Source organism: Phycodurus eques, chromosome 14 (assembly GCF_024500275.1).
Source record: "Phycodurus eques isolate BA_2022a chromosome 14, UOR_Pequ_1.1, whole genome shotgun sequence".
Taxonomy (NCBI): Eukaryota; Metazoa; Chordata; class Actinopteri; order Syngnathiformes; family Syngnathidae; genus Phycodurus; species Phycodurus eques.
In genome coordinates, this window is record NC_084538.1 from 7,320,671 (window position 1) to 7,347,230 (window position 26,560).

The 26,560-nt window shown below is 40.0% G+C and overlaps 2 protein-coding genes across 3 annotated transcripts in view; one reads left to right on the plus strand and one right to left on the minus strand.

Moving 5' to 3' along the window:
- The window catches only part of spata7 (spermatogenesis associated 7), a 34,925-nt gene extending 9,957 nt beyond the window's left edge, over positions 1-24,968 (minus strand). Inside the window, exons 1-2 of one of the 2 annotated variants that reach the window (XM_061696176.1) lie at positions 24,824-24,968; positions 23,985-24,071 (exon numbers count right to left, since the gene is read on the minus strand). The gene's annotated coding sequence lies outside the window, so the exon portion shown is untranslated. Of the gene's footprint in view, positions 1-23,984; positions 24,079-24,823 lie in introns of those variants that run through there. The other variant, XM_061696177.1, reaches the window with a different exon arrangement.
- On the plus strand, positions 1,916-18,390 carry kcnk10b (potassium channel, subfamily K, member 10b). Its single transcript, XM_061696182.1, has 6 exons — positions 1,916-2,164; positions 12,039-12,156; positions 13,446-13,606; positions 13,701-13,893; positions 13,966-14,108; positions 15,674-18,390. Exons 1-6 carry the CDS (start codon positions 1,931-1,933, stop codon positions 16,319-16,321), a joined length of 1,497 nt encoding a protein of 498 aa, XP_061552166.1. The 5' UTR covers positions 1,916-1,930; the 3' UTR covers positions 16,322-18,390.
- Positions 24,969-26,560: the final 1,592 nt, after the last annotated feature.

Here is a 26,560-nt window from a genome sequence, read left to right on the forward strand (position 1 = left end):
TCATGCAAGCATAAAAATAAGTGTATAATAAAAGAACAACAAAAACAAAGTAAAACTTCTCACAATTTGACCGCTTCATCCCATTCACAAGGAACAACAGAGCGGTCTGTTTCACATTCTTAAATGTCATACAACTGGAAAAAGAAATTAACCGCTGGATGGTAAAACTAAAGTGAAACTACCTGTCCCCTTGTCCCCATCATCCCTTTCATACCACTGTCATACAAGTATACTGTATTATCAGCACTCTTAATAGTTGTTGCCCTTTATCCGTACCTTACATTTCCTCAAACCCTTTCTAGTTATGCAAAGCACCTATAGATTCATGTAATATTTGCATAATCATTCACGTAAATGCATCGAAAGTCAGGATGTTTTCTTCAACTAATGGAATCCTATAAATGGTGAGGCGGCTTTCTTCTGCATTAGCGATACAGGCAACGCCCGAGAGGCTTCCGAGCCTCACTTCCGCATGACTAATGGCTTTAATGTACAGCGCCGAAAACTCATTCCTCAGATAGCAAGACGTTTTAAAAGTTGCCTTCGGTGCAGCTAGCTGCAGGCCGAATGACAATAGAGGACAATAGTGCGATCTATACGCATCAACCACGAGTTGTCCTCTTATTGGAGTTTTGAAAGACTGTCATGAATTTATGTACGCTACACAGTAATACAACTATTATTATTACATGAAAAATTCAGAAAAATAAATATTTCATCTTGTTTATTTTGGTCTGGATCAGAGTAACGGGTGACATGTGTGATCCGTTTTGCTTGAGCTAAAGTGAACCAACCTGCACCAGAGTCCACTTGTTTTTCATTAAGTTGACAGTGTTCACACTTGAATGAGATAATCGTAACACTTTATACGTCTTTGGTCTGCGCACTGTTCAAACTTCACTGGAACTGAACCTAACCACAAAGCAGCAGAAGTCTCTTGCAAGTGGACCGAGAACCCTTGCTTGTGCGCACCATGGTTTGCATGATCGCCTTCGCACTTGCCATATGAACCGTACTAGCAGAGCAGTAGCCAAGATTTATGTAAATGAACCAAAACTTTGTTTCAAACCAGAGTACAGGACTATAAGTGAGAACACAGCCTTGATGCTGGTCTATGTCTTTGGTTCATATGGTGTTCATTGACCTGAGGTGAGCCTTACTGTTACGCAGTGTATTTATGATTTTTGCTGCCATATTAACACTGGTCCCCGTGTATAGCATTCAGACTTGTGCAGAAGAGACCCAAACCGCAACAGAGTTCACTTACAAGCCAATTGTTCAAGGTGTCTTGGACCACTTGGTGCGTGCACACCAGGATTCGGATGATAGCATTTACTTGACGAAACAAATTTTAAAGCTGGTCCGTGTCTTTGGTCTGTACAACATTCATGCATGATCAGAAGTAAACCGAACCCCACCAAAGTTCACTTGCAAGCCACCTATTCAAACTGTTCGGGTCCACTTTTTTTTTTAAATTCTGATTTTCACAAATCACTTGCAGACTTCATTGTAACCAAACCAAGTGTTAACACATATTTGTGAGTTACCAATAATTTTTGGTTGAATTTTAGCACTGGTCTGTCTTTTGGGTCTGTATGGCATTCACACTGGAGTGGAAATAAACTGAATTGCCAAACACCACTGCAACTGGTGTCAATTCAGTTGCTTGTTACAAACCAGGGTTTGCAAGATAGAATTCACAAATTGAATCGCAAGGCAACTTAATCTTTCCATACGATATTTTCCAGTGGCGGTCCAGACTAACTTGGTCCCTCCCAAGAAGGCCCAGCCTGGCATGGTGAAGTCCAGCCTCGTCCAGGCCAGCGTGGCCACTATGCAAAACCCGATGGGCTGCGAGCCCAAAGCCAACGGTCACTGCGCCCTGCCTCGCCTGTCCATCTCGTCGCGCTCAGCCAGCGTGGTCGCCAGCATGGACGCCAGCTGCGACGGCTCGCTGGCAGCGCTGCACTCGGTCATGAAATGGAAGACGGTGCTGGCTGTGTTCATCGTGGTGGTCCTGTACCTGGTGTGCGGGGGTCTGGTGTTCAGGGCGCTGGAGCAGCCGTTTGAGAGCGATCAGAAGACCAGCATCACCCTGGAAAAGGCTTCCTTCCTAGCAAGACACCCCTGTGTTACCCCCGACGAGCTGGAGGCTCTCATCAAGGTGAGTTGATGACAGCGGTTTTATAAATGGCCATTGTCGGGTGAATCGCCTGATTAGTTCTGGTTTCATTGTCTGGTCACGTCCCCTGGAGAATTACAGTGGCTGCATACTTTATGTGCAGAATGTCCTTATTGAAAACCAACCCAAAGTTCCATTATCTTAACTGTTCCATTTAGGTTTAAGAGATCATTCTCTGCTGCTTCTGTGCAGCAATTTGTATTTATCATCAGTGTCGGTGAAGGGGGAGATGCATTGTTTTGATTGCTTTTTGTTGCTTGGTTTGTTAGCATGATTACACAAAAACGACCTCACCGAAGCTGCCAAGTACAGCACCACATTTTCATTGTAACCTCAGATCCGATGAGGAGATTGGTTTACTGTATGTCAAAGCTTTTCATAACAATACCCTGATATAACAATGTTTTCTTTTTTTCCATTGACCGAAAAGCAATGCTGCGGCAATGATGTCTTATCATCGGACTTACTCAGCGTCCAATTAGAGTATTCCTCTGCTTACATCCAGGAAGTGGCATATTTGGATGGTATCTAGGGATTGCTATGACATACCCTGATGAATTATCTTTTTGTAATTAATTTCTTTTTGGGCATTTTAGCACAGCAACAGGCTACGCACTTTCTGAGGCACTTGCAATTTCCGGTTTTACCGCATACCTTTCCTTGGAAACATTAATAGAGCTTAACACTATAAATATGATTGACTACCAATAGGGGTTTATACCAACTCTTAGGGGTTGAACAGTTTAATAGATATCATTTCCACAGCACAAAAATAAACTGCCAACCATGGCATTGACTTGGCCTCAGCAGTAGTACAGTTGAGAAGTGGCCTATAAATGGTGGCAAACATACACCCAGCATCTTGTGCTGCTTGACGGGTAAATGTGACTAGGGGACCTCAATCATAACTTCAGGCACAGAGATACAACCCATAATGCACTTCAGACATGTTGACAATTTATGGTAAACGTTACATAACACAACACAAAAGCTGTCCGGAAGAGATCCTTAATGAAATATTGCATTTAGAGGTCTCGTGCTGATTTAGTTGCACTTCTGGACCCAATTTATTATTAAGTACTGTGCTATATTTCCATATTTATTCTGCCAGAGAGGTGTTTATTAAAAGTAAAGTGTTTATTTTAGAATAGACCATCTATATCTCTATGGAAAGAAACAGGTCGTGATTCAAAAGCATACCACATCATGTGACATCATCCATCCATCTCTCTTTGGAAAGGCAATAATCCAAATCATATTGTCACCAATCCATCCAAGGTCACAGGGCACAATCTAAAGTTTACTACATCATGTGTCAACTATCCATCAATCTGTCCATCTATGGAAAGGAACGGACCACAAAGCATACCCTATCATTTTAAATATATATATATATATATATATATATATATATATATATATATATATATATATATATAATTCATCTATCACATTGCTGGTAATTGAAGTACATTTATTAAACCATAACTGAGCCAACATACCAAACAGTGAGTGTAGTTCAGTAAGTGTGATTCCAACAACGCCCCCGCACACATTTTGAACAGTTGCCCAACAACAAACTTTTTTCCCACTGCATAAAATGTGTGAAATATGTTATACATGAGCGACAATCACTTTTTTTTTAATAAACCTTGTGACCTTCCGTTATTAGCAGTTTCACACGAGACGGACCGTAAAAAAGATGGGTAATGGAAGCTGTGAGAGCAGTATCTCATAAATGCACTTGAAAGACGGGTGAGATTCATTAAAAAACACAACAGGAAAGTTCATTCAAGCGTGCCGTATGTGTTCGCTCTCTCTCTTTCTCTCTCTTGCCTGTATTTGTGCCGATCCGGCAGAAAAGCAAAAATGTTCCCATCTCACCTCAACTGGCTGCAGCCCCACACCACGTGATTATGCTAATCAAGTCGGCTTAGTGGAAAATTGATTTTTAATATCAGAACTCAATGGGAAAGTGTTAACCAATGGAATTCTTTATTTTTTTTTTAAAGATTTTCACATTTCTAACTATCACACAAGTGTAAAAGGGGAAAAAAAAACTTAGACAGACATGGATGTGGTTTGTTGCAAAAGAAAATACACACATCACTGGGGATTTCAATGCTAGCCATTCAGCTACATGCTAATTAGCATTTGCCTGATAAGAGTCTTTACGTTATATAATTAATATTGAATTATTTGCATTAATTTGTCAATATTCCACTGCGCAGCCAGAGCTTTACCGACATTGCTTTAAATTCATTTCTAGCACTTACCCTCTTGTTTTTCATTGTTACTCTCCAGCTGCGTTATAGTTGCCCAGATTTTGGAAACTAGATAAATGTATGATTGCTTTATCATGTTATTACACAATAGTCCCTGTATTTTACTATTAACATTTTAACTATTGTACAATTTACTTTAAAAGTGGTTTAATAAGGAAAACATTTGCAGTTAGTAACAAGTTTCCAGGCTTTCCTGGGCCACCTAAACATGACGTGATGGCCCTTGAGTTTGACACCTCAATTCACCCGCGCTGAGGTCTTTGCATTGATGTTTGATCTCCAAGTTTTGTTTGGCTTTTGAGGAATCCATCCATCCACTTTCTACAGCAGTCCTCGTTACTTTACCTCAAATAATGCAAAAGTGGGAATATGCAAACTCCACACAGGTGGAGCTGGAGCTAAGATTCCAACGCCAAGCCTCTGAACTGCGTGGCAGACGTGTTAACCACTAGTCCACCATGTTCCTTCGACGCGTATTCTTCCAGAAGATTCTGGTTGTGTTCAACTGTAATATGCACTCACTTGATAGACTAATAATAAAATAATTATGTTCCCTTGACATCCTCTTAAACTTGGAATAACCCCGTCGACGAGGGAACCAAGCACATACAATTTGGACTGGCCCATTTTCCGTTAGAACAATCCCATTTGATGTTAACGTCTCCAGCACTGGTGCATTTTAGTCTGTCTTTTTTTTTTCCCCCACTCACCCACACAAGCATCCATTCCTCTTCTTCACTAACCTCAGGGCCACAAAAAGAGAAGCCAGCCAGAGTTTGTTGGAGAAATCAATGATAGCATCTCCACTTGCTGAGGCGGAGGAAGGAAATGAAAACCTTTAGTGTGGCGTGTTTGGCGGGGAGGGAGTCCGGAGGGAATCAATTATTCACCACGCAAGTCAGGAGTTGGAGACCTCCTGCGGGGCCAGAAGCAGCTGCTGGACAAATGAGACCATTCGAGACACGCGCGAGGGCGTCTAACACCAGCAGGAAGTGAAAGCTAACAGGCTATTTGCTAACTAACAGCTTTCAAGTGCTGAGGGAACGATTACACCGCGGCTATAACTAGAATTAAAGACGCAACCAGCGATGAACAGACCCCCTCACCCTCTTTTTCATGGCGAATCCTTAAATGATCATCAAACTCTGACAATATGCTCGGCCCATATGTGAGCAGTGTAGTCCGTCAAGGTTTCATCAAAAACGAGGCAGTGGTTTTATTCCTAAAAGTATATTTAGTGTAAGTCACTTGAACATTATCCACTTTTAAAATTAACACTGCGCTTAAATAGCGAGAGAGAGAGAGAGAGAGAAAAGCCTGTCCTTAAATAATGATTCCATTAAATTGTATTGCACATAACAGCAAGATTAAAAACAAACTGTTCTAAAAGTGTAAATGCAAATGTATTGTACTTAAAAGTTAAATACAACTGAGCTCAACTTAGCAAATGTACTGTACGGACTTTATGTTTTGTTTGAACATTTAATTCAGGGATTCTTTCACGTCCCAATAGAATAGCGGGAGTCTGCGTCCCACACTTTGAGAATTACTGCCATAGGCAAAACAAATTGCATTTTACTGTCGTGTCGCCCGTCTGTCCCTAGTTGGAGTTCGTCAAGTGGCAGCACAGTGCATGAGCGGTTAGCACAGGGGTTTCCAAACTTTGTCTCCAAGGGCCACATACAGAACAATCGAAGGATGCAAGGGCCACTTTGACATTCATCACCTTTATTGTTATTCTTTTTTAACACGCTAAATTCCGTTCGAATAAAGTAGAGTAGCAATCAAAGTAGGAGTGAATTTTGGGCTGATAAGTTTTAAGAGTAGCCAACTGGGAACGCCCGTTAAAGTGCAAAGTACTGTAAATGGTAAATTACCAGGACTGAAGGAAAAGTGTAGAGAGCTTCAATAAGCACAAATAGTGGAACGGTTTCGGCGTGTCCCAACAGAGCGTAATTACACTTTATAAAACCAGTTTAATATTCTCTTTTCATGCTCATTAAGTTTTATTGTGCTATCATTGTTTATTAAACGGACTTAACAACATTTTTTTACTTGGAGGCCTTAAAAAACCAACACATTTTTGTAACATGTTTTGGTACTGTAGAAAGACAGACAGTAATAACATGATTTAATCGAATGTAAAGAATTCAACAGATTTTCTACCCTTTTTAAACTCAATGGATAGTGTGCTGCTCCTTCTGGTGTGTGCGCCTTGGCTACCAAGGGGCGGTATAATAAATACTTCCATACAGTATAATGATCATGAAAAACAAAGGTAACCGTCACAAAAGCCGTGGTAACATTAGTTTTTTTTTTCCGTAGAGAAGAAAGAATACATGCATGTGAGTATTGTTATATGCTCCAGTCATGCACGGATCACTGTGTCCTCTTCTGTACAGAGATGTCTCCATGCCAGACTCCTTGCGCCACATATAAAAGGGAATGAGAGGCTGCACGCGTCTGCCAAATTATGAAAACCCAGTCTATCTCGCCTTCGCACATTTACACCACACACCACGCCTGATTTAAGCTGGTCACAAAAACATAGTCCTATGTGTTATCATCAAGATAGCAGACTTTAACAGGACAAAGGTATGTGGTTTGGTTAAATATAAAATGTGTAATTTGTTTTGTTTTTGATGTTTAGTTTGACAGTAAATTTCAACTGGGAGTGGCAATAAACACCTTGAAGCAAGCACACTTGGGATCTTTTTGAAGAATTGTTCGCTATTTGCCAAACTATACACAGCACGGCATGCTCAGGGAGGGCAGAATAGACATCATGGTGTTAAAAAAAAAAAAAAAAAAACACTTGAATTTTTGTTCACAGCACAAAGCAACAGCCACTAATTTGAAAAAAAAAAAAACTCATAAGTTGGGCACTTGTAAGTTAAGGTAGGTTCCACTTTACTGTATGTTTCCTGTTGGAACTTCCAAACGGAAAAATCTGAATCCGAATACAAGGCCACGCTGCTGCTCCATTGAAGCTTGCATTACCAACATGTTCGTGCTCTTTCAGCGGTGGCGGCTCGTTCATGTCAGTCTGTTTTTTTGTTTTTTTTTGCGGATGAGTTTGGAAGACCGTAGCCTCAGGAAGAAGAATGGCTGCAAAAAAATAATCATTGACAGACATTCGATGCCTCTGTCCTTATGTTTGCTCTTTCAGCGTCCACCTACCCACTGTGCGCGTCCCCCACGTTGCTCACCCTTATAATTGCCTCTGCACAAGCCTCTGGGCTGACGCACGTTGTGGTACAATGAGAAGCCGTGCCATTATTTACACGCCACATTTAGTGATGAGTCACGATTCAGCGCACCTGCGGCACCATTACGTCACCATACGCAAATAACCTTTTTCTGGACGTTGTTCATGACATGAGGCACACATTTTTTTTGTTTTTGTTTTGATTGAGGTATTAACTGAACGATGTCTATATGATTGTGTTTGTAGTGGTGTAGAACTGCACTGCATCACAATGAGAGCAGTTTATTTAAACAGTAACGAGCAAAAGTAGTAACAAACAATTTTACATTTTAAGTTGCTAAATCAGAAAAGAATAATAGTTACATTTATTTTAAATCAACCAATAAAAAAAGCATGCATCTCATGTTTGGGAATTTTTATACTTTTGTACATGTTTGGGATAACACTTTATACAGTACATTCTTGCGGCAAGCTAATACTTTTTTTAAGTATTAGATTGTCACTGTCCGGTAAAAAGCATGTCCATGCAAATTGTAGTTCTTTAAAGGTACAGACATACTGTACAAAAATAAAGCATTTTGCCTTAAAAAGACAAAAGTATATGTATGCTTAGCATTATTACAGCATTGCTATCCAATGCATTTCCGAATGTTATGATTATTTTGGAGTTTTCAGACCAAAATGTTTATTTGTTCAACAGAAAGAAAGAAAAAACATACTGTAGTCAACTGAAAATAGAAATATTATTTCATCTCACAAAAAGGGCATGTATACCAAATTGATGTGATTTTTATTTATTTTTTTATATATGAAAACTGGGACAAAAAAAGGTGGACGCAAATGCAGGAGAGCAGGAAGCAAGGCAGAGGAGCAGGCGTATTTAGAAATAAAAAGTATTTATTTACAAACTAGGGATAAAAGGGATGTGTAAAACAAAAAATACAGAGAGCCCAAAAAAACATCATTCAAAGTAATAAACGCGAGGAGAAAACCACACTGCGATAGGAAAGTTGATGGGACTAGGGAAACGTGACATATGACGAGACAATGAGGCACACCTGGACAAGACACGAGTGACTGGAGGAAGCTGATTGGTAGACACGAGGAGCAGGGTTGATGAGTAGACATGACATTAAAAAGGGAAAACCGAAATCTTATTTAAAACAAAGTCTACAAAAACATAGATCATAATACACACGCACAAAAGGATTTCGTTTGTCATGTTTTGGCTTATAAAGACAAAACCATGTGTAGTACGGTATTGTAAATGCAAAGAAGTATGATATCATCACTGCTTCAAAAAAAAAAAAAAAGAGCATGCATCTCAATTTTTTTTTCTTTTAAGGTGTGTTTTCATACAAAAACTAGAGCTCACTGTTTATAGGCAGGAGGTCTGTTGTCTTTTGTGTATGACTTCACCATAAACACCTTGGACTGCCAAACACTACAGATTGTGGAAACGGCTGTTTGTCAACGGTATAGTTGAACAAATATTTTTTACATTCAGTTCAATCTTGGTAGCCTTCCCCATCTTTTTTTTTTTTTTTTGTACATAATAAAAATAATCTTGCTTTTGCTCCTGACATTCTCACACCAGCCCTCCCAGTCGAGGAGACAATCTTGTTTGGCAGCTAACGGCGCAGCTCAATCTGGCCAGCATGACGATAAAGACATTAGTGAAAGTGCTGCAGTGCTTGGCGCCGTGTCACACTCTTTTTTAAAAAAATATTTTTTATAAAGCAGGCGTTGAAGGGTAAGGGACCAACATTGCTTGCTGATGTGGGCCAGAAAGACTCTCTCTCCATAACCCTGCGTAAATGGTTTGCTGCGAAAATGCAATGACAGAAAAATGCAATAGAGTAATGTCTTGAGATAAGAGTGACTCGACTTACGAGCTTGCGAGATACAAGCCGTCGTTCGGCTGATTTTTTGGGTTTGACTTGCAATCGCAGACTTGAGAAACAAGCGCTGGAACGTGGCAGTGAAATTTAACTCAACTCACAATAAGCAGCACTTTGGCAAAGATAATTACACCTTGTATTTAAAACCACCACATAGTTTAACATTTCAGTCCGCTAGCTTAATTCTAAATAACATCTATGTCAGTGTCCTATAACCCTTTAAGCAATGGATTGAACACAAACAGCGCAGCAACACATGTACACAGACAATATAACTACTCACAGTCATATATGCTTTAACCTCTGCGAAAAATGACATACTATTATCGTACTGATGAGCTGAGAGGTGGTGAGATGTCTCAATGAACAGTATATAAGCCTGTCTGTCTTTTCTGCCTTCAGCATTTCTTTTCATTTCAATGGCAGACACTGGTGTGGTCACGGAACAGATCTAAAGCTATCACTTTTGTCACAAAAACTTAACTTCTAGTCCCAAAACGTAGTCTTACTTCAAAATCGCAACATTTTTATTTCTTGTCGACATAGTATTTTGCCACAAAAAAAAAATGTTTTGGGGAAACAAAGTACTATTTTGACAAAAAAAAATGTAAGTTTTGATACAACAGTGCAATATTTTCCACACAATAATGCAATCTACAAAAATGCAATATTTTTCCTCAAAAAGCAGTGATATTTTGTCACAAACCTTAAATAAATGCTTTTGTCGCAAAAAGGCAGTCTTCCCCCAAAGACAGTGCAATGTTTTTCCACAACAGTGCCACATTTTGACACCAAATTTTATTTTATTTTTTTACATAAATGCATTTAAAGCAATTTGAGGGAGCAGGTTGGGAAGGGTGAGATGCCAATGTTGTGGACCAGAAAGATGTGGAAGTCGAATGTAGTGTGTGTAGAACCACCCCACCCCCCCAAAAGAAAAAAAAAAAAAAAAACAAAGGGTCCTTCAGGAGTCCTCGTGCCTGCACAATGCACGTGCGCTACAGTGAATTTTCCACGTCTTCAATGCCGCACCATGTTGGCTGGCAAACAGATGAGGGCTATAAATAGAACAGCTCATAAAGTATTCAGACAAACTGCACAGCTATTTATAGCCATCCCAGCACTCTAGAAATAGGTTATTCGGAATTTAATTAGATATTTGTGATGGCTGACAATAGGTATGCAAATGAGTTCGTTAGAAAAAGGATGGATTTGATGTGAACACGTGTAGTACTATCAATAAGTAGTATACGCGTCAGAAGTGGTCAGTCACTCTGCTTTGAAAAGTATGTCACGAGAGTAGATGCATATTTCATAATGCAGTTGCTTTCAAAAAGCTTGCACATGATGTGTGGGGGCGGCGCTGAATGGGGGAGCAGTAGTACATTCAAGCGCGTTATCACAAGAATATACCAGCACAAAAATTCAGTGTTTACCCACAAAGGCGCAATCTTTCCCCACGAGAATTTAATGCACCATATTACCATTAAAATGTCACACAGTGCATATAAAAAGTCTATACACCCCCGTTTAAAGGCCAGGCTTTTGTGATTTGGGGTTAATCAGAGGAACATTAAATGGCGGTAGGTGTGTGCTGATTCCCATTGAACATGAATTTGAAGAGAACTGGTTAATTCCGAACACAGCCATATCCCCAGTTCCAAAATGGTGTGCGCGCTTATGCAACCACATTATGTCTGTTTATTTTTACTTTCCCCCTCAAAAGGACCCCCCCCCACACACACACAATTGAGTACATTTTCGGTCACATTGGAAAAAAAGTTTAAAAATGATTTATCTTGGTGTAATTTTTTAATTGCTACAAATGTTTTATTTTAGACATAGAAGACATTGCCACACATATATTTGCCACATAAGTTAGTTATAACACAATATTTTCCATATGAAAATGCAATATATTGCCATTAGAACACAATATTTTGAAATAGAAATGCATCCTTTCGCCACTAAAATGCCATTTTTGGCCAGAAAACAGCAACAGTTTAGAAACTAAAGAGCAGAGCTAAGAATCATCTGAAATGTTTTTCCAAGTAACCCAAAAATTATTAGTATTCTACTAACACTGCATGTCTTATTCCTTTCCAAATGGGTTTGTGCATTATCATCACACCACCAGGAGCGTTGGCTCATGAACAGCTTTTGAGGGAGTTTTCTTTTCAAATCTGAGGCGAGAGAAAGTGCATGTCGCCATGGAGACAGCGAAACAAAGAATTCACACAAAACACTAGTGAGAGAGAAGATGGAGATTTTATGGCACCATCATGGAGCACAACAGTGAATTACGACACAATGAACGTAAAGCCGCAATGTGTTTTCTTTCTCTCGATGCGCAATACAGTGCAATGTTACGGATGCATAAAGAAGTCGTGAATGTTCACTTGTTACCGTGCACACGAGTTGTTGTAAATAAAACTAAATGCACTTTTTGTGTGTGTTTGCAGCATTCTATCGACGCTGTGAGTGCCGGGGTCAGTCCCATAGGAGACACCTCCTACAACTCTAGCTATTGGGACCTTGGCAGCGCCTTCTTCTTCGCCGGAACCGTCATCACGACCATCGGTACCTTAAAAACATCGCCTTATGGATAGCATACCTGTATTTCAACCATAAAAAAAATATTCATATTTTGACACTGAAATTCAATATTTTGCCATTAAAAAAAAGTACTACTTTGCTTCAAAAATGACATTTTCACCCCAAAAAGTCAATTTCTTGCCACAAAACAATGTTCTGCTACTTTGAGAACAGAGACAACGAATTGATTTTTCCCTTATTTTGAAACCTACTTTTGTTGCGATTATTATTATTATTATTTTTTAAATCATTCAAATTTGGCAAGGTTGTTAACAACACTCTTGTCTGTGGTGCGTCAAATATAGAATGCATATGCATTTTCCTTAACAGTGAGTTTCATAACTGGATTTTCTCTTAACAGTGAGTTTCATAACTGGATTTTCTTATCATATTACATACACATCAAAAAGTAAAAAACAAATCTCAGAAGAAAAACTTTTACACAAAAACTTTCTGTAAAAGAAAAACAAAATTGCTATTTTTTTCCCTCATTACACTCTAGTCTTGTAACATTTGAACTTTTTGCATGTAAAATGCCACTTTAATTTCTTAACAGTGACTTGTTTCAATTACTGTAAGTTGCTCTAAGTTAAAAAATATAACTTTATTCTCGCAAATTTCCATTTTCTCTCTCATAATATGAAATTTTTATTCTTGGAACATTACAACTTTATTCATGAAAAAAACAATACACAGCTTTATTGTAATTGTACATTTGATTTTTGTATATTTCTGTAGCACGATTGATGGCGGATGATGTTTTTGTGTATCTTTTGTTACTCTCTCACCATCTCAACTAACCAGTGAAAATGGAAACCAAATCAGGATTTGCCCATCCAAACATGCAAACTAACCTTCACCCCTGCTGGGCTCAACACAAGTGGGAAATCCGGGTTATCAATATGGCTGAAGTCATTGTTATTGAACATACGGAGGTCACAACCTCTCTTTGACAGTAACATATGTCTTTTCCCTTGAGGACAACAATTACAGACTTTCTGTGATCTTATTTAGCGCTGACCCTTTCCTCCAGGAACGTTACATAAGAGCTTCTATTAATGATGTTGCGTAAGGGCATCATGTTAGTCTTAATAGCTCTCCACCCACCTCCTCATTTCCTTCATTTGGAGGACCTTTAGATGGCCTTATTAGGGTTTTATTGCATTTTATTAGCTTGTCAGCAAGGCCAATGTTAGCTGATCAAAGGCAGAATCCGTTCATCCTTTCTTTGACTGTGTCAAAATGGCAGTCTGCAATTTCTGACGTGTCTTCAGGTTACGGAAACATCGCTCCCAGCACAGAGGGTGGCAAGATCTTCTGCATCCTTTATGCCATTTTCGGCATCCCTCTTTTTGGATTCCTGTTGGCTGGGATTGGAGATCAACTGGGCACCATCTTTGTGAAAAGTATTTTGAGAGTGGAGAAGATCTTCAGGGTGAGTTGCAAGTATTGAAATATCATCACATTGTCCGGTTGAACGATGCACTCGTTAGGCTTACAGTGTTCTATACCATTAACCCCCCCAACAGCAAAAACACAAACAGATCAGCCAGACGAAGATCCGGGTGACGTCCACCATCCTCTTTATCTTTGCCGGTTGCATCGTCTTTGTCACTGTGCCAGCTGTCATCTTTAAACACATCGAGGGCTGGACCACGCTGGAAGCCATCTACTTTGTTGTCATCACTCTCACCACAGTGGGGATCGGGGACTACGTGGCGGGTTTGTATCCAACCTGATGTGTGCTCGCAATCATTAACTCCATCCTGACTGATTGTTTTATTTTTGTTCCAGGCGGTAACCGCAGGATTGACTACAGGAAGTGGTACAAGCCTCTGGTGTGGTTCTGGATCTTGGTGGGTTTGGCCTACTTTGCGGCAGTCCTCAGCATGATCGGAGACTGGCTTCGAGTGCTATCCAAGAAGACCAAAGAAGAGGTAGGGCTCGTTCGATGACATGCTCACCACACTCTATGGACAAAACTATCATGCGTTGGTTCCTTAAATGGTGTACATATACTAACCTATTTTTAAAATGTGAGCGACCCTACACAGGACAAAGAAAAAAAAAAACAGACTGCCAGTAATAAAAAAGAAAAAGTGTCATGGGAGAAGAAAATAGAAGACACTAGGCTATCTGTTACTTTATCTGCTAACTACATTGCAGTTTTCGTCTCGTCATTTGTATTGTGGGGAATGGCTTGAGAAATGTTATACAAACACTCAATACAAATAGTGACTTCTGTATTTGTGTCTGGCAACAGCACGAGCTTCAGCAAGCTTCGTAATTGGCCATTGTTGCGTTTCACGTCACAATCAGAACAAAATCAGTGGCTCAGCCGAAGTTGGTGTTGACCACACAAGGTATTTGCAATCATACTGTAAATATTGAACAGGTTTAACGTTTATGATTGGCAGACCAACTGTTTTTTGAGCAGCGCGAGGAGGGAAAAAAACAACAACACACGCAACACCACATGATAATGGCTCAGAATAATCTTTCAGAGCTAGCAGACTACTGGGCATTTGCTGACTTTAATCGGAAGGGAGGAAAAATTCTCAAACTAGGTAGAGTAGCAGTAAGAGTTTACTGCGCTTTAAGGCCTGCCTCGAAATGTTCATTCATCCCAAAGGTGTCAGGGGTCTCACACTGTTCTACACTAAAGTCATCAAAGCCTCACAGTCGCAGTTTCTCGGTTGTTATGTTCCCCCTACCCTTGCGTGGGTTTTCTCTGGGTACTATGATTCCGTTCCACATGCATGTTAGGTTAACTTAAGAAGACACTAAATTGTCTTCAGGTTTGAAAGGTGGTTTACTGGGCACCAGTCCAAGGTATACCATCCTTCTCGCCCAAAGTCAGTTGGGATAGACTTCAGCTCACCTTGAACAGAATAAACGGTACACAATCAATGGACGGGTGACTCTCAGGATGTTTCACACTAAAGTCATCCAAGCTTGCCTCTCTGTACCTTGTCCAGTCATGCAAAAACAGAAAAATGCCTTCCCCAAACTCTTGCCACTATGATGCAAGGAAGAAATGCCCATTGGTAGGGTAGTAGTTCACATAGCTGGCTTTTGTGCAGCTGGTGTGGGATATTTTTCCACTCGATGCTCATTCACTATCACCTTGCAACCGATGCACGGTGTAGTCCGCCCTAAATCAGCTAGGATAGACTCCAATCCCTACAATGACCCTGACCGGGATATAGAAGGGGTGGAGAAAATGGCTGGACTCATCAGCCTCACAGTCGAAGGCTCGAGGCTTGTGTGTTCTCCCTGTTCTTGGAAGCATTTTCTCCAGTTTCTTCACACATGTATGGAAGTTTAATTGAAGACTCTAAATTGTATGTGTCAATGTAAGTGTGAATGGTTACTTGTGCCCTGCGATTAAATAGCCACCAGTCCAGGGTGTACCCTGGTTCTCTTGCCAAAAATTTAATGTGATAGGTGGAATTTAGTCCAGAGCGACTATTTTAACAAAGTGCTTCTAAATCTTTTCCAGGTTGGAGAGTTCAAAGCTCATGCAGCTGAATGGAAGGCGAATGTACGAGCTGAGTTCCGGGAGACACGACGGCGTCTGAGCGTCGAGATCCACGACAAGCTCCAGAGGGCTGCCACCATCCGCAGCATGGAGCGCCGCCAACTGGGCCTGGAGCAGCGGGCCCACTCTTTGGACATGTTGTCGCCCGAGAAAAGGGCCGTTTTCGCCAGCCTAGATGCTGGCCCCTTCAAGACCTCGTCCCAGGAGAGCATCGACACCAAGCTGAACAACCTGCGGCTGAAGGGCGCCTGCGAGCCCTATGAGCACCGTGGCAGTGAGCAGACGCCGCAAACGGCATCCTCGTCGGAGGAGAACCTCTTCAACATGCGCTTCGGCTCACTCACTAAGCTGGCCAGGCGCAGCAAAAACCGTGAGATCCGTAGGAACATCCCCGGGGACGCTCGACGAGCCAGCGTTAGCGTTAGTAACGGGAACGCCCTGGTTGATGAAGAGCGGGGTGAGGGAGGGCAAGAAGATGGTGAGCTGAATGAGGAAAACCGGGAGATGAAAGAGAGGAACACCAGTTTGACAAACCTGTCACAGTACTCTATGGAGCGGTCCAAGTTGAATGGGTGCATACCAGAACTGTCTAAACTCCAGAACAATTAGGTTTTCTCGCAAGAGACTCATCAGATGGAGGGGTACAGACTGTCAGTAGGAGTCTACTCATGCCCCTTGAGGTACAGTCTAAAAGAATTGTACCCCATTGAGATGATTTCTGGACTCAAAGGAGTCCAGAAATCATGAACGGATGCATACCAGAACTTTGCGAAACCAGACTGATGAGCTGTTTGCTGGAGAAACTCATCAGACAGAGGCATACAGACTATCATTTTGAATCCATGTTTCACTCTGAGGTACAATTTCAAAGAATAGTACCCCATTGGGGAAATTTCTGGACTCCGAGGAGCACTCCTAGCCCAACAGGCGCATACGGGAACTGTCCAGAACGAGAATGATTACCTGTTCCGTAGAGAAGCTTATCAGACGGAGGGACATAGACCGGCTGAATGAGCCCACTCCTGCCCCTTGAGGTGCATTTAAAAGAATCATACCCCACTAGAATAATTTCTGAACTCCAACGAGAGTTCCAAGGTCAACGTTTACATACCCGAACTGTCAAAAACCAGAACTATTAGCTGCTTGCTGGAGAAACTCATCAGACAGACTGATAAAGCCTTTCATAAGGAGTCCACTCCTGCCCCTCAAAATATAGTCTAAAAGAATTGTACCCATTTACAGTCACAGGTACAAAAATTTTTTTGGAGTGTCTCACCCCAGTGACAAGCCTTTGCAACCCCTACTTTTTTGTGGAAGTCAATTAGGCATACGTCGAAAATAATGTGCCTTTTCCATTTCCTCAGTTAGCTTGGAGCTGCTCCCGGGAATCTCTGTCATCGTGCCATAAAATCACGGGAAGCAAAATCTGTTGCCAAAAAAACTAAACAAAGCAAAACCGAAGAGACAGAGTCTGTAGTCTCAATACCTCATCGCTGATGTTTTTTCCTTTGGCGTTCATCACGGTGTTAGCTTGCTGGCTACCTAGCTTACTTATGCTCAATAAGACTTTCCAAAAAAAGACTTGGACATGAAATCTACACCATCATTCATCTTATCGGGACATTATCGATTCCCGCTCTGTCATCATGTAACGCCTTGTGTATTTTTGGATTGCTGCTAAAGAAATTGTGGGCAGTGGGAGAGGGCTAGGATCAATGAACACACACTAAGTGACTGTAAACTACATCATGCTAATCAGCCATATTGCTTGTGCATGGAGTTGTGTGTTTTTCCAAAGAAATGCACTTCTTTCATAATTGAGATGGAAAGAAATCAGGATTGATGGCCACTTACTTTTTGTAACCATATTTTTGTACTCACCGACCATTCATCCATCCATTTTCCATACCGCTTATCCTCACTAGGGTCGCGGGCAGGCTGGAGCCTATTCCAGCTATCTTCGGGCGAGAGGCGGGGTACACTCTGAACTGGTCGCCAGCCAATCGCACGGCACACATAGACAAACAACCATTCCCACTCACATTCACACCTACGGGCAATTTAGAGTCTTCAATTAATGCATGTTTCTGGAATGTGGGAGAAAACCAGAGTACCCGGGAACAATCTACACAGGCACGGGGAGAACATGCAAACTCCACATAGGTGAGCCCGGATTTGAACCCGGGTCCTCAGAATTGCGAGGCAGATGTGCTAACCAGTCGGCCGCCATGCCGCCTCTCGTCCACCGTGCCGCCTCCTCACTGAGCATGTTTTTGCCTATTTAAAATGATTTCTTTTCGACATCAGCGGAGCACTTGTATTGTTGTAAATTGTCCACCTCTTCATAAACAGTCTAATTCACCAATATGTGTAATACTGGACCTGGGATGGGTATAATAATCAATTAGTCCATTAACTGATCCTTAAGAATTAAACTCCATTAATTTGCTGACTTTCCATCTAAAATTAATATAACATTACCATTCATTAAGTAATTGATTCATCAAGGAAAAATATTTACAAGCCCATCCCAGTACTGGACCATTTTTAATGTATTTACATGGAACAAAAAGGTACCGTCATTACCGCAGAACACATTTAAATGTAATTTAAAATTAATTATTGGCATTCTAAAGAGCACATTTACAGACAAATGGAGTCTAAGGTTATAACCTATTCATGACCATAACCTGTGATGATCCAACATTTGTTGTGAACATTTTATGAAAATTTCACATTAAATGTATCCAGTGCCTTTTTTTTTTCTTCTTTTTGGCTAATAAATATGGCAAAAGAAATGTAAATGTCAACACAGTATCATCTTACATTTGTTTTTATCTCTAACCAGCAGCTATTACACATTTGTCGAACCACTAGAATCTCAATAACATTTACAATGTGAGGCCGATTCTATAGATCCATCAGGTGAAAGGTTTTTAAAAATTAAACTTGGACTTTATATTTCTAGGATCACTGTTTAATTTTTTTGGGAGCAAGTTTAAGGTTTATCATTTAAATGGTATTGAGAAGAAAAATATCTGTATTCATTGCACTGCTATATCTTACAGAAACAATTAGGGAATTCATTATGAGAAGAAAAAAAAAAGTCCAATGAAAAATATGTAACTCCAAATTTTGTGACTTTGGGATACAAAGACCACAAACTCAAAATGGAGAAAGATGTTTTACCTTCGAAAATGCACAGTATCCTTTTACGAGGACATAAGGTTTGGCTTGTAGCAGTTATGATTTGTATCAAATCATCCATCCATTTTCTGAGCCGCTTCTCCTCACTAGGGTCACGGGCGTGCTGGAGCCTATCCCAGCTGTCATCGGGCAGGAGGCGGGGTACACCCTGAACTGGTTGCCAGCCAATCGCAGGGCACATAGAAACAACAACCATTCGCACTCACAGTCATGCCTACGGGCAATTTAGAGTCTCCAATTTATGCGTGTTTTTGGGATGTGGGAGGAAACTGGAGTGCCCGGAGAAAACCCACGCAGGCACGGGGAGAACATGCAAACTCCACACAGTCGGGGCCGGGGATAGAACCCGGGTCCTCAGAAGTGTGAGGCTGACGCTCTAACCAGTCGACCACCGTGCCACCCTCGTATCAAATCAAAGAATGGGAAATTAAATTGTGACCTTCATAAGTACTCTAATCACATATGTGAAATAGTCTATTTTATCTAGTTGCCAATTCTAATTTGTCCTTCAATATAGGGAATAAGGACAGAGTGACAGTCTGTAAAGCTCCCAACGTATGTCATTCATTCACAACAAGGGCCCACACCACCTCTGCAGGATTCAAGGTTTTTTTGTTGTATTTTTGTCTTATTTATTGATTATTTTGACATTTGATGCATCTTTTTTTCCCTGAAAGACACAAAATCCTGATTTTATAATTAGCCTGAGGTCCGTGCATGCCCGCAGTCACGTGCGTCCAAATGTGTGCAGCCAGCTGGCAGCACCACAAAACAAATGAATCAGTGGGAGTGAGATGGTTATAAATTGTGTGTGTGTGTGTGTGTGTCTTTCTCCAAGGTGGACGTGACCCCTCTTTCATTTTGGAACATCTCGCGCCATCTCTTGCACACGTCCGCTTTGTGAACACGCATCTCATCATGGCTTGTTTTGCGCCTCTTACTGTTCGACCTCCCATTTGTTCGGATTATGCGCGGGAAAAAAAATAAAAATCCCATAGGATATAAAGGAAGTTAATCCGTTACAGCAGTAGTTCTCAAACCTTTTACACCAAGTACCACTGAAAGAAGTTTCAAGGTCTTGTTTACCTCCCAACGTTTGGGTCACTCTTCCGAATTATACGACCTCAGGGGCTCACTTATCTTATTTTCCACACGTCTTAAAATGTTAAGCAAATGCAAAAAGAAGTTTACCACTGTAAGAAAATGAAACAAAACAAGTCTACATTTATATGATAACAAGCAGCTATGCAACGTCCGTTTCATCCATCCATTTTCTATACTTTCATTCAGGTCGTGGGTGAGCTGGAGTCTTATCTCAGCTGACTTTTGGGAGAGAGGCAGAGTACTCCCTGGACTCATCGCCAGCTAATCGCATATACAGGGTGATTGAAAAGTCAGTCCCTATTTTTAAGCACTTTATTTATTTCTGAACTATAATTCTTACAAGAAATGAACATGAGAAGAAAGTGTATTGCATGGAGTTTTATTTAAAATTTGATATGGGCGCCAGCATTAGCCACCAGTTTCTCAAGTCACCTGGGAACCACATTAACGGATTTCACAAGGAACTCTTGTGGGATGGAATCACACAATCCAGCCATTTTTGTATGGCTTTCAACTTTTAAACAAAATAATCGCTCTGAAAAGAAAACAAGAACATAGATTTAATTACCATACATCATGGAACATACACACAAAAAAATTAGAAAAATGAATATGAATGAATATGAATAAATAAGTATTTTAAAATAGGGAGTTACTTTTCAATCACGCTGTAGACAAAAAAACATTTAAAGTAAAAAAAATCATATTAATATGCATAGACAATTAGTTTTGTTGGGGACTTTTTGGCAAAACGTACTTCAAAAGACAGAGCAGCCTATAGAAGCATAGTCATTGAGAATTTGATCCAACACTGCAGTTGAGTTTTTTTTGTTTTTTTTTTTAAATAGTGATCAACATTTTACACTTATGCAACAATTAAAAATTGTACAAAATAAGACTTGTGATTCCCTGAAGCCGTAGAATTTAAAATTACAGCAAAACATCGGGGGAAAAGACACCTCCAAAAATCACGTGACCTCCGCTCAACGATCATCAAAGGACTATCTGCATGCTTCGCTTTTTCTTCGGCTTCTTATGACACTTTTTACGGAGAACAACATGAAAAATATATAGTGAAATGTAGGTGAAGAGTCGCCACATTAGCACTTATTAAAGTTAAGATTTTGGTAGGTTTTTTTTTAACAATTGTTAACTCCTTTTTACACTTGATATGACCATCCATTTTCTATAGTGCTTGTCCTCATTAGCACGTTCAAACTTAAGCCTTAATATAAGAGTCTTTAATGAACCCAGCATACGTGTTTTTTTGTTTTGTTTTGTTTTTTTAAATGTGGGAGGACGTACCCGGATAAAACCATCGCAAGCATGGGGAGGACACGTAAACTCCACACAGATCCCGGAGCCATGATTCGATTCCAGAACCTCAGGGAACTGTGAGGTAGACATGTTCTCTGCTAACTCACCGTGCTGCCCTCTATGTGATATATTATTTACCGTATATTACTGTAGGTAAAAAGTGTTAGCTACCCCTCCCTCCCATCTGGGAGCAGAAGAAGAAGCAGCAGCAGCAGGAGGAGGAAGAAGAGGTATGAACATGCTGAGGAAGCAAGTGTGAGACGTTGGCCTGCAGGAGCTCAGCATGCTTCACATCAAATTCTACAGAAGAGCTTGAGCGTGTCCTATTAACACATTCACTGCCATTGACGGCTTTAGAAGTCAAATATCCATGTTAACTGGGAGGGCTGGCAGTGAATGAGTTAATTTGCTGTAGTTCTATACATCAAAGCCCTACAAGAGAGGGCATCATAACAATAGGCGTCATAATATTGGGTTTTAATAATACTATACCATCCTTTGTGTTGCGCAATGAGATGGTCTGTCAACAAGTTACAGTACAAACAGTAAAACCGTAAATGAGAATCATCTCCCACATACACTAAGATGTAACTTACAATTTAAAACAATTGTTCTAAAAAAAAAAAAAAAAAAAAAAAACTAGCTATACTTTACATCAGAACATTCTTCGAGCATACACAATTACACACAATAAGCAATTTGTCTTATCCGTACACAACGACTTGTCATTCTGCTGGCACTGACATGTTCATTGACACAGATCTACTTTTAAAAGATGAACCGATTATGAGAAAGACACCATTTTGAGAAAGGAGATTAATGGTGTTTTGCTTTTTGTACGATTTGTTTCGAGAAATGCATTCACCGTTTTGCAAATGTCGAGGATGATTTGAGAAATGTACCGAAGCAACTGAGAAAAACCGTAACACTATGAAACATATACATATAATACTTTAAAACAATTGTTAAAAACAAATCATTTCAAACTGTGTGGGATTTTTTAAAATACATTTCTTGAAAATGTGAATGCCAAAAGCCAACTTGTGACAAAATAGAATTATGAAAGAGAATTTAGTCACGAATCACAAAAGGTAAACGCAATGTAATATAAAAGCTGATGCTATGCATAAAACTGAGTGATGCTATTATTAGTTTGTATTATGTAATTTTTTCATCGCATGCCTCCTGCTTGCTATATTTGCCCATCTGTTTTGTTTTTTTTCAGCCATACTTTTTGCCCATCGTTGTTACCTTAAATAAGATGAATTTCAATAGACAGATCATGGTCACCTGTGCAGATAACACTTCATTTATCAGAAAGACAAAAACCTATTGATCCTCACTTATCTCTATCTCCACAAGATGGATGTGTGCAGAAGAGCCAAGGACAGAGAAAGGTGACAAAGACTAAAACATGGAGACTGGGGGCCACCGGGTTGTGCTGATGCAGGTTCTTTTGCCGTTATTGAGGTGAAGCACATTATGTGAAACGGATGGCTAGATGGAAAAAGGGAAAGGAGGAGGGAGCGCTCACATGGCACAGCACATGGTCCACAACGGGGCCTTTTCTCGTTAGGAAGTGTCACGCGTGTAATGCCGAGGGTATAAATTATGTTTGTTTACATCCAGGTATAAAAGAAAAAAGGAACATTTACCCTCTGGGCTCTATGTTGGCCATTTGTGTCCAACCTGCTTTCTTTTTATGAACTATTTTACCTGTGGTAATGCAAATGTAATGGAACTTCCCAAGTGTGGGGATTTGTCTGATTTTGTAATTTTCAACATCAGCTTTTTAAATATATCAATTAGGTTAGATATTTTATTCATTCCATGAGGGAAATTAGATTGTCACAGCAGCAATAATCACCATTACACCCCCAAAAAATTGGTTGGTAGGTAGGCAGATTTAGTTTTAAACACATGCACGCACACACACCCTGTCTAAGCTGACCTATTAATGGTATTTAAAAAAACAAAAAAAAATTCATTATTTCACTCTATTCTAAAGCCTGACCGGATTGTAAATTAGCTGAAACTCGACAACTTCTATGAATGACATATTCCTATTTTTGAAGACAACAAACAGCAGTGGAGAGGAATACATAACATTTTAGCAACACATAAGACCTATATAAATAACATTTATATTAATAGGCTACTGAACCGGTCTTGCTTGGTTTTGTCTTGTGCTAAGGTGAACCAACGTCAGCCAGAAGCATGCAATTAACTCACGATCACATTAACGCCTGCTCTGCCAGGTTGCTATTATATTCCATGAAGTTGACAAACAACCATTTTTGACCAGAAGTATGTCCTTTATACTGTAGTTCGTAGTAATTTTTTTCGTGGTTCCGATTGCCTCTTGCTAGGTGGTGAATGGTAAGTTTGTGGTAGAGTTTTCACCAAAACGCACTAAAGGATCCCACTAGAATATGGAACTTGAACGACATGCATTAGTGCGGCCTTTGGCGTCGGTGCAATAATAATTTCATCTTTACAGTACGCACTGTAGTGCCTGGAGAATTGGATGCAGATTTCCCGACATGCCTAGTGCCATTTTATACATGTGGTAATTACGTGTCAAACGTAATGTTAGACGTGTTTTGCATTTCCCTGTAAAAATAGTTGTCTGTGTTTTACTCACCTGTTGGTTTTCATTTTGTTTCATGTTTTCAGGCACAATGTTCAGGGGGCACTCCCCGGCCCCGCTCCGAACCTCCGAGAACCGCCACTGGCCGGCAGCCAACAAAGTGAAAAAAATAAATAAATAAATAAAAGAACAGCAATTAAAGGGAATTTAAAAAACTATTAACAATATAAGAAAAATAGGCAGTAGGCCTACTGAGAATACAGAGATATACAAGGTAGTTTTCCAAGTTGCACATTGTGCAAATAAATTGGAATTTGAAGGGCTGAAAAATAATTGTCATATAACCATTACAAGAACTGATAAAGATTTTATTCAGTAAAATGAGAAAAAATAAAAATAAAAAATAAAAATTACAGCCTATGTCTGTCCGTGGCCAAAAATGGCCACAGACAAAATAAAAGGGTAAAAAAAAAAAATTGGAAGACGGCCCGAGGCTCAATGGCTTACACTTTATTTATTGGATCCAGTTTATTTGACAAAAGGCCATTCCTATAAATGTCCACTAGACGGTGCCACTCTCGAAATTATGTGCAGACATTTTTCAGGCTACTCTGGTTCCGTCCGCCCTTTTACTAATCTAACTGCTTGATTGCATTAACCACTAATGTAACGATTCAACAAAATACACCCCAGCAGTTCTCGTGTGCATTAGTAAATCCTTTTTCAAGTGTTGTGACAAGAAAGCAGGCCCCGTCCTGTTTAAAGCTGATGTGGTCAACATCCTTATTTATCGTAACTAAGAGATTAATATAATTGTTTTTATTTTACTTACTTCAGATATCAACATGGCTGATTTCAATTAAGTAGAAGAAGCGACGTGATCATTGCTGTACCTGTTGCTCCAATAGATCTTCATTTCCAAATTCGTCTAGGAACAAAAACTCTCAACTTGTGTGTAACTATCACTTGTCCCCAACAACCTGGAGTGTTCCGGGACCCTCACTCATTTCAATACACACTGGATTTGCATTTCACTCAAAGGCCCCGCCCACATCAAAATACGTCCCGTTTTGGGAGCCACAAAATAATATTTAAGACAAAAAAAAAACGGTTAACATGAATGCATAAGTGCACGAATACATAACTTTCTTGAGACGATGACGTAGTCGCACCAGTTCTCGCGTGACTGTGCGCGAACACCGCCAACATTTAAGACAATAATGGTGGATTACTGTGTTAGAAGTTGTTTACCTTGTCGGTAATCTGGGCTTTCGTTCCAAAACAAGCTGTAGTACGTCGTCAGTCCACACAAATGTAGCCTTTGTTGCTCGCTTCCCATTCCTCGCCATTGTTGTGAAAATGTTGTTGTAGAACGCTAACTCGCTAAGGCTTCTTATACTCTGTTCTGGGGACTTTTGTGGCACCGTTACAGTGCCACTTCAGGGCTGGCATATACGCTACAATGTTTCAGCGTTTTCTTTTGTATGTGTGTGTGTGTGTGTGTGTGTGTGTAGACACACATTTCCTTAAACAATTCCATGTTAACAAGAAACTTAAAAAAAAAGAGAGAATAAAAAAATCGGCTCTGTTTCTGTATGGATTGGGCCCAAGTTTTTCTGCTGTCTGTATTATATATATATGTTGCGATATTTATCCCTTACATAAATACATGGTCGATTTTGGACGTTACGTTACATTGCATTGCATCGTGTTTTATTTATGTCATACTCGGTGACAAGTTTATTTATTTATTTTTTCATTTTTTTTAACTCGGTGACATGTCGCCGATGCAAATCACTAGCAAGACTTTTTCTACGCTTTGTGCTAGGTGTAAGATTGCAGCGCCCCCAAGTGGTCAAAGTGCTGCACAGCATACACATGCAGCAGTGAAGAACTGTACTGCGCCATACAAAACATATATCATATAATACCGTACAATTAATCAGGGCTGTCAAACTCATTTTAGTTCACATTCATTCACCCCAATTTGATCTCAAGAGGGCTGGTCAATTAATCGTGGCCTAATAAGCTGTAAATGCCGACAATTGCAAAATGTTCACTTTTTTGGGGGTGTAAATAATTACAAGTACGTTTTAAAAATGTAAAAAATATTCAGATTGATTATTATCTTGTTTCAAATCATATCAGAAGTCTGAAATTTATTTAGAACCAGTGCAATTTCAACAATGCTATGGATCAGTGTTTTCATTTACACGTGCAACTTACAGACCACAGTGGATCTGTATACTGTATGTACCTTTTATAAAACAACTTATGATCTAGAAATCATTTTCATAAACTTCCACATCCGTCGGGAAAGCTTGACAACCTCAACTAACTCATCCGACCATACAAACTGAAGTGGGAACTTTTCAAAATGAGGGTGCAGTTGTCCCGCGACTCCATCCGCCTCCAAAATGTATACAAAAAAAAAAATACACACAAGTTGTGGCAGTGCATGAAAAAAAAAAATGATTTGAACTGAAGCTGTTAACAGATATTGGGCAATATTCAGTCTCTTAAAATATTTCAACAGGAGGTATTAATTTTCACAGAACGGTATTCTTCAGAGTTCAAAGTTAGCACAGCATTTTATAAGTAGGCTGACTTTGCTCCTGAAACTTGGCATC